General features: G+C 41.8%; 3 protein-coding genes across 9 annotated transcripts in view; 2 read left to right on the top strand and 1 right to left on the bottom strand.

The window, feature by feature from the left end:
• The window catches only part of prkar2aa (protein kinase, cAMP-dependent, regulatory, type II, alpha A), a 62,041-nt gene extending 56,451 nt beyond the window's left edge, over positions 1-5,590 (top strand). For both annotated transcript variants that reach the window (XM_068334952.1, XM_068334945.1), the window contains exons 6-11: positions 1,316-1,457; positions 1,873-1,974; positions 2,310-2,384; positions 2,480-2,545; positions 2,982-3,120; positions 4,285-5,590. In XM_068334952.1, coding sequence (XP_068191053.1) covers positions 1,316-1,457; positions 1,873-1,974; positions 2,310-2,384; positions 2,480-2,545; positions 2,982-3,120; positions 4,285-4,409 — 649 coding nt within the window. In that variant the 3' untranslated portion in view covers positions 4,410-5,590. The remainder of the gene's footprint in view (positions 1-1,315; positions 1,458-1,872; positions 1,975-2,309; positions 2,385-2,479; positions 2,546-2,981; positions 3,121-4,284) is intronic.
• A 622-nt stretch (positions 5,591-6,212) lies between these two features.
• LOC137612188 (N-alpha-acetyltransferase 80) lies at positions 6,213-10,357 on the top strand. Its single transcript, XM_068340590.1, has 2 exons — positions 6,213-6,362; positions 8,125-10,357. Coding segments are annotated over exons 1-2 (939 nt in total). The 5' UTR covers positions 6,213-6,360; the 3' UTR covers positions 9,062-10,357.
• A 612-nt stretch (positions 10,358-10,969) lies between these two features.
• On the bottom strand, positions 10,970-14,869 carry si:dkey-20d21.12 (uncharacterized protein LOC556245 homolog). Of its 6 annotated transcripts, none has more exons than XM_068340884.1 (5): positions 14,450-14,869; positions 13,306-13,391; positions 12,682-12,827; positions 11,918-12,136; positions 10,970-11,809 (listed from the first exon to the last, which is right to left on the bottom strand). In XM_068340884.1, the coding sequence occupies exons 3-5, from the start codon at positions 12,815-12,817 to the stop codon at positions 11,676-11,678; spliced, it is 489 nt and encodes a 162-aa protein (XP_068196985.1). In that variant the 5' UTR covers positions 12,818-12,827; positions 13,306-13,391; positions 14,450-14,869; the 3' UTR covers positions 10,970-11,675. The 6 variants fall into 6 exon arrangements, with proteins under 6 accessions (XP_068196985.1, XP_068197010.1, XP_068196977.1 ...); XM_068340876.1 differs by having other exon boundaries at positions 10,971-11,809; positions 13,260-13,391; positions 14,450-14,867; XM_068340893.1 differs by having other exon boundaries at positions 10,971-11,809; positions 13,260-13,357; positions 14,450-14,867.
• Between the last annotated feature and the right edge of the window lie 186 nt (positions 14,870-15,055).

Here is a 15,055-nt window from a genome sequence, read left to right as displayed (position 1 = left end):
TTATCTCACAGAAGACTGTTGTACATCTGGCTTTTCCTCAGAACATACACATCTTTTAACTCCATGTGACGGTACTTTTCCTTATTTCTATACACCTAATCTTAAAAAAAGAGTGAGAATGAGTGGGCTCCTCCCACTCTATACACTGATTGGAAGGTGTGTGTGTGTGTGTGTGTGTGTGTGTGTGTGTGTGTGTGTGTGTGTGTGTGGGATGGGGGGGTACATGTGTTTGTGTGCTTCTTCAGCAAATTACCTATGGATACAGACATGCCATCAGGTTAAAAGCTGGGCGGGCTGATGTTGGATGGTTAGTAGCCACCCTGTTTCGTTTCTTTGTGATTTACCTGTTCCTTCAGCCACACTGGTCTGACTGCAGGCCACCAGACGTCCTCCCAGTGTCCCCAAGGCCTTACCAGGCCTGTGTGGGCCACTCAACTTGTTCATGACTTAGTCATGCTACCATTTTACTTGGTTTTACAAATGTGTTGACACAACACAGATTGCTTATGTTTGTGTGAGTTTGTGTTCATATACACAGCATCTATCAGAGAACTGCCTCCTCTTTCTGTCCTGTTGTGACCAGCTGCAACACTGTGTGAAAGCACTTGTGTTAATAACAAAACATGTCCAGGTACTAGCTGTGTAAATAAAAGCAAGTACAATTTTGAATGTTAAAGACTTGGATGACATATTTAACTTCTGTTTTGGAAGGTCATCATTCATCCAGTGTTCATCTCTAAGCTATTAGCATGAAGTTTAATCAGCACAGACCAGAGGTTTGGTTCTGCTTCTGCTGTCTTAATTTTTTCATTTGTAATTGTAACACTGCTGGCTGTACACAAAACGTGATGATATACAAGAGTAGCATGCATGTCTGGTTGGGTATTGTCACACAGTTTTCCCTGGCCAAAAAGTGCGGAGGGGACAGATAACATCAGCATGGTGGATCGAGAACATGGTAACACAGAGATGGGAAGATAAATCAAGAAGAACAGGAAAGGTGTCTTCCTGTTGGTATGTAGATCAACCGACTTTGGTAGGCAGACAATTTAAACAATATGATTAGGATCATTGTCCTTATGGTCATGTGACTTCGTTCAGACTGAGTTAGTGCTGCACCAGATATGAGGGTTTTGCCCTGCTACACAGCCAGTGGGAGGACAGGTATCTCAGAAAAGGACTGCTTAATCCTGCCAAGCAGCAGCTCTACCAATTACCCTCCTCGTGTTCAATCCTCATAGAAGGGGGGGGGGGGGGCTGATGATCTGCTGAAGTATTGTCTGTCAATTATCTCCCCCTCTCTCTTCCTCTGCAGGGGTGTCTATGACATCGTGGTATCAGGAAGTTGCGTGGGTCAGTATAACAATAAGGGCAGCTTCGGGGAGCTGGCGCTCATGTACAACACACCACGCGCCGCCACCATCATCGCCACTCAGGAGGGGGCGCTATGGGGACTGGTAAGGACATTACGATACTTTAATGGTGTTGTTTTGTAGTGTGTTATATAATCATTATGAGTTTAAATTTAAATACCCAGAGGCCATTTCTGTCAATGTGAGCACAGGCCTAACTAAGACGATTTTCAACAGGTTTTAAGTTGGAAATGATTGAGATTGTTAATTGCTTATTCAGTTGTATTTAAATCAGGACCACAGTTATGACCATTTAGTGTTAAGGGCTTCTTCTCCTTCCTCTCAGTCTTGATGCTCAAACATGTTAAGAATGGAGTTGTGGTAACTATGAATGGAGCCTGTGCCCTGCTCTCTAACGTTATGCTGCTGCAGCGCCTCCCTGTGACAAAACAGCGGAAGGTCCTCGTCGGAGAAAACTCCTTCCAAGAAGTGACGGCTAACTGTCGCTGGTTTTTCCTAGGACCGTGTTACTTTTCGTAGACTCATCGTGAAGAACAATGCTAAGAAAAGGAGGATGTACGAGTGTTTCATTGAGTCTGTGCCCCTACTCAAGTCACTGGAGGTGAGTTCAGTGGTTGATTTGTTTTTTTAGAAAACAGTTGTTTTTTTAGAAAACACGCTGTTTTGCATTTAGCATTTTCCTTCCCACCTGACAGTTTGTGATAAGGCTTTTGTGTTTTAGACCATCAATCAAGAGCAAACTTTGTTAGTTAAGATCATGTCTAAAATCACAATATGTCTAAAAAATGTCATGGAATAGCTGAAGAAGTGCAGTAGAGAAGATGGTGTACATGAGCTAACATGGCCATAATCTACATGGCAGACAGTGATTCTATCTGCTCCCATATTTTTTCTCATTCTCTTTCTCTTCCTTCCTGATCCTCCTCCTCTGTCCAGGCAACAGAGAGGATGAAGATAGTGGACGTACTGGGAGCAAAGCAGTTCTCAGATGCTGAACGCATCATCACACAGGTAAGACGTGGATACAGCTGCATTTTATCGGCGGAATGTTTGTGATTTCATCCTTCATTATCATACATTATTACTTCATAATTGTCTCTCCTCAGGGCGACAAGGCAGACTGCTTCTATATTGTAGAGTCTGGGGAAGTCAAGATCATGATGAAGAGTAAAGTAAGCCCTTCTGTTCACGTCCTTCACTTACCTCTTAAAAAAATGTTTCCAGCTGTGACTTCAGTGTTGGTTCAGCTGTAATAGAGCCAGTAGCTGAGCAGAAGACAGATCACATGAATGTAGGCCACTAAATATTAAACCACTGTCATAGACTGAGGAAGAGTATGAACAAGCATTGACATAAAAGCAGGTGATATTCCTCTACCAGGTACATTTTATGCAGAACATTTTGACATTAACAGCTCCCCACCCCCACCCCCAAAAAGAAATAAAATACACCAGTAGATTTGCCAAGCAACAGAGGGAATCAGAATTGTCTGCTCCGAAGCTGAGTACTTCTCATAGAGAGAGGAAAACAAAAATGAAATGCTGAAGGGTTTCTGACCTCATCGTCACCTCTCCTGTTCCCCTCTGTCCTCTCATCTTCTCCCTACAGACAAAAGCAGACCATGCAGATAATGCGGAGGTGGAGATAACGCGCTGTAGTAGGGGTCAATACTTTGGGGAGTTGGCCTTGGTCACCAACAAGCCCCGGGCTGCCTCAGCCTACGCTGTAGGGGATGTCAAGTGTTTGGGTAAGATGAGACCTTCTCACACTGACTTGTGAAACACATTTGTCAGCATTGATGAAGAACCCGCTCACTAGACGAACTATAACAAAGCCAGTGTGCTTGCAAAGTGTTTATCAGCGTGAGATTTTCAGCAGATGTCCTGAGTATGATAACTATATCTAAAATACATACATGACTGTATTTCAGTGTAAATCATTACTCAAAGTACGTTTTTGTTTCAACCAGTTCATTCTGACTGCTAAGGTCTATTGACGCTTAAAAAAAACGATATTTAATCAAAGTCAAGTCAACAACAAGTATTTGACTCCCTCATCCTTACAACAGTATCTGGCTTTAATTCTCCACTTCCGGAGTTGTTTCAGCAGTGAGCGTTTGAGCTTTGTTGAACTCCTAAGTGGTGTTGGCTCTCCATCTTGTCTGTGGTCACCTCATATTTTTGTTGATCAAAACGCTATGGGCGCTATTTTTTTTGCTTTTAATGTGGATGTGCAAATTAAGGCTGTACAGCAATGAGCGGCTCTTCTCTTTAAAACAAATGAAGAGCTGTTAACAGCTGCTGGTGTCTCATCCATCCCCTCAGCCCTAATAGAAATACGTTTATTTATAAATTCAATGTTTTTCTTTGTTTTTACGCTAGATGCTGTGTTTGTCTCACTCTTTTTGCACTGTTCAGTTTTTACACACTGCTTCATGGTGCTTGTACTCGTTGTACTACGGCATCTAATGTGGAGCATCGAAGATCCAGTGTTGAGGGTTTAGTGCTTACTAGTGTTGAAGTTGCAGATTGCAACTAAATGAATTCCTGCATCTCACCACCCTGTCCAAGTGTGTGTGTGTGTGTGAGTGTGAGTGAGTGAGTGAGTGATGCTGGATGCCCTTCCTGTCGCAACCCTATGTATTTATCCGGGTGCGGACATGAAGGTAGTTGGTGTGAGAGTAGAGGATGCAGAAGACAGGGTTAGATGGAGGCGATTGATTCGCTGTGGCGATCCCTGAAGGGAAAAGCCGAAAGGAAAAGAAGGGTTAGGGTTGGGTTAGTTATTCTGATAGATGGAGACCAGTTGGACTGAAATGTTTTGTATTTCCATTCCATACACTTTTCAAGCCGTTATCAGTGGAGTCCAGTGACACCTGACATATTTCCCTCTGTCCCCCCCTCTCCTGCAGTAATAGACGTGCAGGCATTTGAGCGCCTCCTGGGATCCTGTAAGGAGATCATGAAAAGGAACATCGCCCACTATGAGGAGCAGCTGGTGGCCCTGTTTGGCTCCAGCATGGACCTGAGAGACTGAGCCTCCTACACCACCCTCCGTGCCTTCTACCACACACACACACACACACACACACACACACTCGTTCACATCATGCAGGGGCTACACTCAGTCAAAGCTTTACACTGGCCGTACAAACACATGACAGATTGGTTCATCTGCAAGGTCCACACAGTATGACCACTCCCTCACACATGCATACATGTACACTGACACATATGTTGGCACTGAGAGATGCCCACTTCATCCAGTTTGCTCACACCTCATGCACATATTAGCTCAACACACTCCATGATAAGCTCACTTTGTAAACACACACACACACACACACACAGCTAGCTAAAGGCCACACATCTCATTGATTGAACCAGCTTCAACCTCTCAGTATGAATGTCTTTGCTACGTTGACCTCAGTGCAGGTAACACAGTGCAGGACAGACAGTACATACACATACTCCATCGTGTTTAGAAACACATTATCATGCTTAATTTGTGTAGGCTTTGCATTGACATGAGCACTTAAACAACTTAAATTTGTTCCAACACGCCTTAGTTAAGGACACAATACCACACACACACACACACAGGTACAGATGCTCAGAAAACATATAGGTTCCCACACTTGCAAAAATGGACACGTGTTAAAATGGAGATGGAAAAACTTTAAACAAAATCTCAGAAAAGGTAAAAAAATTAAAAACGCAAAAAAAAAGATACAAATGTTTAAAGAAAACCTAGGTTTTAGAAAAGTTTTATGAAGATAAAAACAGAAGCTTTGATAAAATATAATTTAAATTTAAAAAAAGTGTTTCCTCTCTGAGAGGCCGGCGTGCAAAAGTTTATGAGTGCACTCCGTTTATTCCTCTGCTGTTGTTGAGTTGAGTTAGTGCTGGTGATTATTACAGTACCACAAAAGTGAAAACGATAACAACCCTAAATTTTCTGGGCCATTGTTCTATCATTGACGCCACACTCATTGTATTGAATTAATTATTAATGTATTGTTATTATATGTTCATTTATTATTTTGTTTAACTTTGACCACTTCTGATAAAAATTTATGATCCATTTGACAAAATGTAAAAGCAGTAACAGAAAAGATTCTAAATGAAACAGTAGTGCTTATTTCTCCTTATCATTGAATGAGTTGTCCTGGATTTAAAAAAAAAAAAGGAAAAAATAAAGCAAACATTTTGTTAAAAGCCTTGCCTCTTGAATTTGTATACAAACTTTGTTGACATGTGTATATTTAAATTTTATTTGGTGAAATGGTGTTGATGTGCTAACCATGAGTAGTGTACAGACTGTCCTGCAGCCTACTACATATAGATTGAAGGCATGTAACATTCACCATTTGTCGACAGGATGGTAATGTTTGGATTTGATGATTTGCAATCAAACACTATAATTGAGAATTTACAATCTTGTTAAAGAGAGAGAAAATACATCATTGAGATGAAAACGCACGGACATAATAAATGTGGTGTTATGATAGGCAAAAACGAGGACACTTCTTCCCCTAAAACCGTGAGGGCCAGATTGCAGAGTTGGACCTGATGCCGCTGGTTCAGAACACCTCAGGTCTCTATTCGATTTTACCCAGATCTGGACAAACAATTTTTGAATTAAAAAAAAAAATTCCACCTCCAGAACCTCAAAGATTTTTTTTTTCCCCTTACCTACACTGCCGACTTTAGACCCCACAAACAACTACATATCCTGTGCCCGGGGTTCACGTTGTTGTGTAATACCCCTCCTGTCCGCTGGATGGCAGCATGGCGCTGGCACACACCACAACACTCCTTTTTCGGCAACATGGTCGATTTTAAAACTGGCCGTGAATCAGGTACCGTGACCGTCATCATCCAACTGGTTCCCCGGTTAAAACGTTCAAACGCCACCACCTATCAGCCGAGGGTCCAAACGAGCTCCCTGATGCAGAAGACACCGGCGACCATTCGCCAGACTGATAATGTACGTACAGCTATAGTGTGACGATAAACAGCCGAGCTTTAAACAGAGCTTTACAGTGTTTACGAATGAACGGCACGAACAAGCGATCGAGCTCAGCGGCTTCACCCGCTGCTGAGTCGGGCCTTACATGGAAGTGGAAGCGAGGGAGGAGCGTGGCTCACCGGTGGTGCTAGAAAACTTAATAAAAACAAATACATCTATGTGAAGTTTTATTACAGAGAATAACTTTTAAAATATGGAAGCGTGGCTGTGATCTTTAAATACACGGCACACACGGGACAGTTACCGCAAGTATTTTAATTTGAAAATACAGCAATGCTATATTCGTGTCATTCCGGGTCTTCCTGTCACCATACACGGTTGTATTTGTGCCTTGCTCAAGAGCCGTGACACACATATATTTTACAACAGAAGGTTTTTCACGTCACACTTAACTGCACACGTGTAAATAATTCTGATGACGAGAACACGAACAGCATGAAGCTTCCGAGCTGTTTCTGTGACCCCTGTGCTTTTATTGTGACAAAAAGAAGCAGCTTCCTGTTACTTCCTGTCCCAATTTGACAGAATGTGGGTTCTTAAGTAGTTTAACGCTCAGTGCTTAAATGATTAATTTAAAGATAATATTCCCTGTGTATGATGCCACCAGTGTATCTCTGAAGTCAGAGCCGTGACAGTCATATCGTGAAGCTCATGCTCTTATTTTTAGATGTTGTCTCCGTTTCCAGCTTCCTGTTACATCTTTGGAATATCTACTGTGACATAAACATTGACTGAAGACAATACAGTACCTTTTTAATAAATAAATTGATTGAAGAAAATATTTCAAACGGACAGTAAAGCGTTCAGCCTTTCTCTCTAGGTGAGTGTGACTTTGTTGTTTTTTGGTTGTTGTCCCCCCCCCCCCTTTCTGCAACATTATCCCATAATCATTGGAGCCATGGTTAATTTTTGGAAATAGTTTAAATTTGCATAAATGAATATTTTTGTGTGATAGAATTAAATATGCATTGTTAGACCAGATAATTTATTATCATTAGTAATCCACTCTGTAAATCTAGTAGAATTATTTTTAATTATTATTACTTTGAAGCGCAGATCCCTTTAGAAATTGAGAGATGAGATGTGTTGGATAGAGATCCACTTCAGTCATGGTGATAACATTAAAACATGACTCTCCTGTATTAGCACTCAGAAATCCATCAGAGATCGAGTTCTCTAAATTGAGTTAATGACAAATTATATACTGTATATGAGATATTCTAGGTAATTAAAATAATATTGTTTTTGAGATTCAATGTGGCTGACATCTATAAAAACAGTAAGGGCTGTAGATAAAACAATGATATACCTGTATTATCTGTTCAATTAATATTAAAGGGATGTTTTAAAAGTCTATCTGTATTTTATTGTATTATTTTATCCATTGTTGTCTTCATATTAAACATCAGCAGTTAAATTTGACCTGACCGAAACAAACACCATGATAATGTGATAATATTGCAAGGAAAGTGACTTTTTACTAAGGTTCACTCAGTACCTACTCTATCTGCACAGCCTCTTTTCGCAGCAACACCATAAGATTTAAAAGTGTAATTATGTCCAACTGAGTTTCATCATTGTTTAACGTACAGGTTTTCAGAATCTGGTGCAAATCAATCCATCAATAGGTTTTAACTGTATGTTAAAAACATTTTCTAACATTTTATCATCAGTAGAAGTCGAATGAAGTCTGACTTTAGTTCAACCTTGATCCCCACAGGTCTGACCCATTAACACCAACCAGTTCCAGACCAGAGAGTGGAGGTGGGCTGAACGTGGACCAGTGCTCCATCTCATCATCAGACTCTCTGACTGTAGAGAACAGCCTAGAACAGGAGAATATCCATGTGGTCCCGATCCACCGGCGTCCAGACCTGCTGGTTCCCTGTGCAGATCTGGTCAACTCCGAGTGGCAGAGGAGCCAGACTGCCCGAGTTCACTCCCTCCAGAAATCTTGTCCAGAGTTCCCCATCTGCCTGGTTCTCATTCAGGGCCGTAGACAGAGTGAGAGCTTGCTTGGCCACGCTCGACTGTCACGGGTTGTGGGTCAGAGCGGCAGCCTGTTCGTGGAGTCGGTGGTGGTATCCAAGGCGGAGCGAGGGAAGGGCTACGGCCGGACGCTGATGGAGGAGACGGAGCGCTACGCCAAAAGCAGAGGATTCAAGCGTCTGTGTCTGACCACCCACGACAAGCAGCACTTCTACGCCCACATTGGCTATGTGCTGTCGACGCCAGTGCAGAACGCAGGTGCCATGACGATGTTTGTTCCCATGGAGATGCTTCTGAAGTTCTCCAGAATGCCGAGCGGAGAAACAAGCACGCAGAACGAAAGACGGACTAAGACGGATGTTCAAGTACTTCAAGCAGACAGAGACTCAAGAGGTGGTGTGGAGTCTCCTCCGTCATCTAGTTTACCTCCTCTTCCTGCTCCACTTCCTTTTCCTTCCATCCCTCCTCCTCCCTCTATCCCCTGTCCTCCTCACACCATCCCTCCTTGTGCCCCACCCCCTCCTCCACCTGTTTTTTCTTTTCCTTCCGTGCCACCTCCACCACCTCTACCTCAATCTGTGGTGCAACACATAGCTCAGACTCTGACTGAAACTCCATACAAAGACGCCAAAGGAGTCCCCATCTACTGGATGCACAAAGACATTTGACAAACACACAGTCAAATGCACTGGAGAAGCCCTTTTTCCACGTTGATGCAAACGCATCAAAAGACAAACTGTTGGTGGTGTTAGACGTGTTTTAGAAAAGAAAGCACCGAGGTCCTTGTTGTCATCCACAGAAACATTTAGTCACCAGGTGCTCTTGAGTCGGTGAGGAGAAACTGGAGTCACCCTGGTGGGAAATTCCCAGTATTATGAGCATAAACACAACCAGAGATATGTCGTTCTATAAGGATGATCATGTGACAGTAGCGTGTGTTAGCCTGCACTTCATGTTTGTCATGGAATGTAATGAAGTAGTCTGTTTTACTGAACTGGACTGACCTGCAGTGCCTTGTGCAGCACAGTGAAACTTTTGAAATGACAAATTTTTAAATATTAAAATATTCCCAAAGAGGGAGAGAGAATGCAGTAATTTCTTTAGAATTTTAAATGATAAATCTGATACCTTTATTATTCAAAGTGTTCCCTGTGTTAAAAATGTCTTGACAGGATTTATGAATGGATTTGGGAGTTGTGACATGCCAGTTTATTGTCAGGGAGGACTCATTGGTGTGTGAATAGGCATGGCGCTGTCTCCCGTTCTCCTCCGTCGTTCTCACATCCCCTGCTTTTCTGTGTCAAACCTCCACCCGTGGTCCATCCCTCACCCATAATGCCTTGCAAGCTACAGCAGCAGCAGGTCCCATCCTGCAGGGTCGGCCCTTTACTGTGGTTTGGAACATACCTATGGTCTGGAAGAACTACGACGTTCGGCTGGACCTGGGAGACTTCAGTGTCGTGGAGAACAGGCAGGAGTGTGAGGAGAGGAGCCCAAACAACAAGAATCTGTCAGCTGCCGCTCTTGGAACCACATGTCTGATGATGTAGACTGAGTCCCGTGTGGTAATGTGAGAATAGAATAAAATAAAGGAATGCATGTGAATTTATTGGTATGTTTTAAAAATGTATAAATGTGCAAATACAACATGACCTTTTGTACAGGAAAGATGACCCAGTGTCATACAGGTGGCACTTCATGCCTTACCTCTAAATTTGTTAAAAACACAAAAAACTTTTATTCATTCATTGATTATTTGAGTGTTGTCATAATATTGTTATGAATGTGATTAGTTTGCTCATTGACCCCTGGAATTATGTTGTTATTAGTTTTCCAGATATCCAAGAAAAGTATAATCACAATTATTTGAAGATGTAGTTTAGAAGAGACATCAAAATGGTCGCATGAACAGTCTGGATCTGGACTATTACCTGGACCCAGAACAGACTTTGTTGACTACTAGATCATACTGGGATGTCACTAAAATGTTGACCTTCATGGAGGAGGTAATTTTGTTGCCTGTGTTTGTGTTCATATCTTTTAAGGATTTTACACACATCTGATGGCTTTTCAAGAACCACACATTTTGTAGAGGATCCATGTTAAGGGACAGCACTGAATATTCTTATTAATATTGTATATGAATATTTTTGGATATATTTTTGTCAATTATAATTGAACTGCTTGCCTTATTACTGTGAAATGTAAAAAAAAGGGAAAAAAGTTGGTTCTAGATCCTGAAGAAAGAAAATTGTTTTCCTTTAATAACTATTGAAGTTCTTGTGAGAACTGATGTGATTCCAGATTCTACTTCTAGGTTTTCATGGTCACTGACTCATATTACAAAATGTCTCAGTACAATTGTCTTCAGGTTACAACGACAACCTGGGGAAGTGAACTTCCTTGAAGGTTTGCACCCTGGATGCTTTCTATAGTTACCAGGCATTATAGAAATTATCCATTAAAATTCATGGAAAATCTGTGATTATAAAGAATTAATCAAATAATTCAGAATTCAGTGAATACAGATGACCACCATACTTTAAAAAAAACAAAAGTTAGTCACTTTTTTAATAACTAACAGCCAGAAAAACAAACTTGCATGGTTAAAGCATGACCTGCTTGGTGGAGGTAACATATGAACTCACTTGTGTGCTGCTTCCTTTCCTCTAAACATGTTCTTAGGTAAATAGAACTTTGTGTTTGTTGAACAAACAGACCAAACTGAGTACAGACAGAAGATACAACACAAGACCAGAAATAACATTCTTTGTTATTCTATTTATTGCTTGTGTTGGTGGGCTGTGTGCCACACAGACTAATACCATGTCACATGTTACTGATTCAGTGGCATTAACGGCTCCTACTCACCAGCAGCACAAACTGTAGACAGCTGGTACGTTGTTAACATCATGCAAACACATTTGTGTCACCATGTCCACACTTTAAAGTGAGCATTTTGCCAAAGACATTGAATGTTTATTATGGAACGTAAAAACATAGACAACCTCCATTCACTTTATCTGAATAGCTACTCTGTGTCAACACAGAAGAGAAGAACCCAATCCATCATAGAGAGAGAGTGGAATGGTTCTCAGACAGTTCCCCTCTCTTAATAATGTGGTTCCACTGGGGACACTGAAACACGAAGAGACATTCCGAGGAACTTTTGACCAGTATTTCCTCCTCGGGGAAACATCCAGTATGAAACACGGTTTAAAGTTTCGTTGTTACTCGTTGTTACGAGATGCACACATGTAAAGATTTATCTCAACACCTTCCTCATGTCACCCTGATGGCTGTCAGGTTGTGTCTCAGCGCTTGCAGCTCCTGGATCAGCTCTGACAGTTGTGTAGCTGCAGCCTCTTTCTCCCTTAACGCGTCTGTCAGCATCTGGACCGTACCACCCTGCTGGACTGGATGAAGGAGAGCAACATGCTGTGTTGAGTTACCACAAGCTGAATTCAACACATGCAAGAAATATGAGTGGATTCTCATGTCAATGAATTCATATGACCTCTCACCTAAGAAGTAGAAGATGAGCAACACTGTGAGCAGGAACAGTGTGATGATGGCGCAGCCCATTGCAAAGGCGCGGGAGGAGCTGGGCGTCAGCATGTCCTGTAGACGGCTCTGCCATTTACTGCTCACTGGATGGACTCTTTGATTGACAGCTGTCACGTCGCACGTGTAGAGATTCCCGTTAGGGGAGGGTGTGTAGGCAGGACGAGGAGGCCTCATCCCTGAGGTCAGAAACAGGACAGCCTTTCAGATGTGTGCATGTACTTATAAGGCTGGTTCAAAATGTGTGTATGTGGTGCGTGTTTGGGTCAGATTGAGTTGGGGTTAGGTTAGGGTTTGTGCAAAGCTAGGTGATTGCCTAGGCTTGCACATGTGTGTTAGTGTGTGTCGGCACCTTTCTGGTCGTGTTCCTGGTGTGTTTTGGTACCTTTGACTGTTTGTGGTGTGTGTTGGTACCTTTCTGTTTGTGTTTTTGGTGTGTCGGTACCTTTCTGGTCGTGTTCCTGGTGTGTTTTGGTACCTTTGACTGTTAGTGGTGTGTGTTGGTACCTTTCTGTTTGTGTTTTTGGTGTGTCGGTACCTTTCTGGTCGTGTTCCTGGTGTGTTTTGGTACCTTTGACTGTTAGTGGTGTGTGTTGGTACCTTTCTGTTTGTGTTTTTGGTGTGTCGGTACCTTTCTGGTCGTGTTCCTGGTGTGTTTTGGTACCTTTGACTGTTTGTGGTGTGTGTTGGTACCTTTCTGTTTGTGTTTTTGGTGTGTTGGTACCTTTCTGGCTGTGTTCGTGTTGTGTTCGGTGAAGGTCGTTAATGGAGTCCACAGAATGGAGTTCAATCTCTGTGAGGTCTCTGTCACTGACCCTGTAGGACTGGGGGGTCATCTGGGAGGACGGAGGCCTCGACATCTTGTCTCCCCTTGAGAAACATGACCAGATACTTTTAATCAATGCTGATCTCCAAACACAAACATTTGTGACATCCCTTGGCATCTTATAAAGACCAAAATGGTACCCTTTGTCTCATTATATGCAATTCCAGTAGCCAGTAATATCACATACTGATAAAGATAGAGTGAAGTCCCAAAGGAGGCGGCGTTGATCGTTACGTCACACAAAAAGCTTTGCAGAGGAGAGCAGTAGATCGCTTGTCCACCCTAACAGCTGCTGTCTTTACCTCTGACGAATCGAAATATCACATCATGCCAGCTTGATGTTTAATAGGATGTTTTTGGGAAGGCCCTGTTTGCTGCACACAGATGCTTATGCGAAGTCTTAGCGTACTGCACATAGAGCGTTGAAATGTAATGATTTGGGATAAGAAGTAATGTTTCAACCACTGTTTTCTCACCTGAAGACATCCAAAGTATTGATTTCCGATTGAAGTGGGAGGCTACCTTTAAAATTCTTTAAACGTCAGTGTCAGTAGGGTGTCACCAACCAGGAGGTCTGGGATTGAAACAGGATCAAGAAGTGGAATAGGCTGTGAATGGATCAACACAAACATCAGTGTATCAGCAAGCTGGAGCCTACAATTGGTTATTTTGTTAGTGGAAGACCAGCTCTAAAAGGTTCCATTTTATTTTTAATGATAGTTATTTTTATTTTGTGGCTATTCTAAGACTGAGCTGTAAATGTAAGAGAGATTGGGTTAACTTATTTATCAAACACTGGAATGACCCATGTGCTCATAATGTAGAGTAGGATCTATAAAAACACTTTGCATCCATGTTTAACTTCATCTCAACACTGTGACAGCTACCGCAGATCATTCTGTCTGTGTTGCGGTGATTTGAATGTCTCACATGAGTAAATATAACTGTTACTTAAGGTAGGATCTAATTTCATTTGAATCACAAATACTAAGACGAGTATAGAGGATATGATGGGTCATCTCTGAATGTGGAAGAGAAACAAAGGAAATAATTATAATAGAGTGTCAGTGGGATGGAGTATGTCATGTATTTATAGTAATGTATATTTAATCTATTTAATTACATATTTTATTATTTAAATATATTTATTACTGTATTTTTTATCTTTAAAAGCTTTGATGTATTTTCTTAGTGACACACTGTCCTCAAAATAGCTAAATATATTTACAGTTGAAATATACAGATGAATGGGAACAGATTTGACTAGCACTCACTATTTTCTGTTCCTTTTTACCCTTCATTTAAAAAAATCGTATTCTCATCTTGTGCTATTTAAGTATTTTGAATCCAAAGGTTAATAAAAATACACTGACACAAGACCGGTCAAGTAGACAGATCAGTTTGACTTCTGTTTGAACACAAAACAAAGAGGTCATATGAATGTCTAATTTATCAGAGCTATAAATAGAGCTGGTGGTCAAATCCATGAAGGCACAGTGGTGCCGGGATCAAAGACCATGGTAGACTCCTACCTTATGAGGAATAATAAATGATTAACTGATCACTGCCAGACTACCTGACTGAATACAAGACACTGTGTTGCCAGAGCTGCTCTTTTGTCACAGATAAATTAGTTTAACATTGATGTTTATCTTCACCCACTTACCCTATGACACCTTGTGAGTTTACTTCTTTGTTCTTGTTGAGATGTTCTTCTTATTCAACTTCACATTCAGCCACTTGATTGCCTAAACATGCGTCTGCACCCAAGAGAGCAGCAAGGAGTTGCGCTGCATATGTACACAGTGCAGCTTGTCCAGGAGCCACAGCGTCACCAAAATATTCCAAGTGAGCTCAAGTAGAATCCAAAAGATCCAACAGAGACTGTTGATGTATTAAAACAAGAGGGAGTCTTTTACCTTAGGGTCCTACACCTGCTTATGAGTGTTTATGTGTCACAGAGCAACTATAGAACGCCTCAGTTCTAAGACTACTTGTGTGCACCCAGGTTCTGATTTAGCACACCCATCCTGACCCATGGCAGAGTTAGAGAGAGAGAGGAAGTCTTCTCAGGCCTGTCATCCCCCTCCAAATATGCTGGAGCACATGCCTCACCCTGCTGGCAGTCAAGACCTAAAATAGCAGCAGACACATGGGGCTATAATTAGTTTCTCATGCCAAAGGACGACTGTTCTGGGGCAGGATGGGGTATGTTGGTATTAACACACACACAGACACACAGACACAGACACAGACACAGACACACACACAC

The sequence above is a fragment of the Antennarius striatus genome, chromosome 2 (genome assembly GCF_040054535.1).
Source record: "Antennarius striatus isolate MH-2024 chromosome 2, ASM4005453v1, whole genome shotgun sequence".
NCBI lineage: Eukaryota > Metazoa > Chordata > Actinopteri > Lophiiformes > Antennariidae > Antennarius > Antennarius striatus.
The sequence above is the reverse complement of the archived record's forward strand: the minus strand, read 5'-3'. Positions and strand labels throughout refer to the sequence as shown.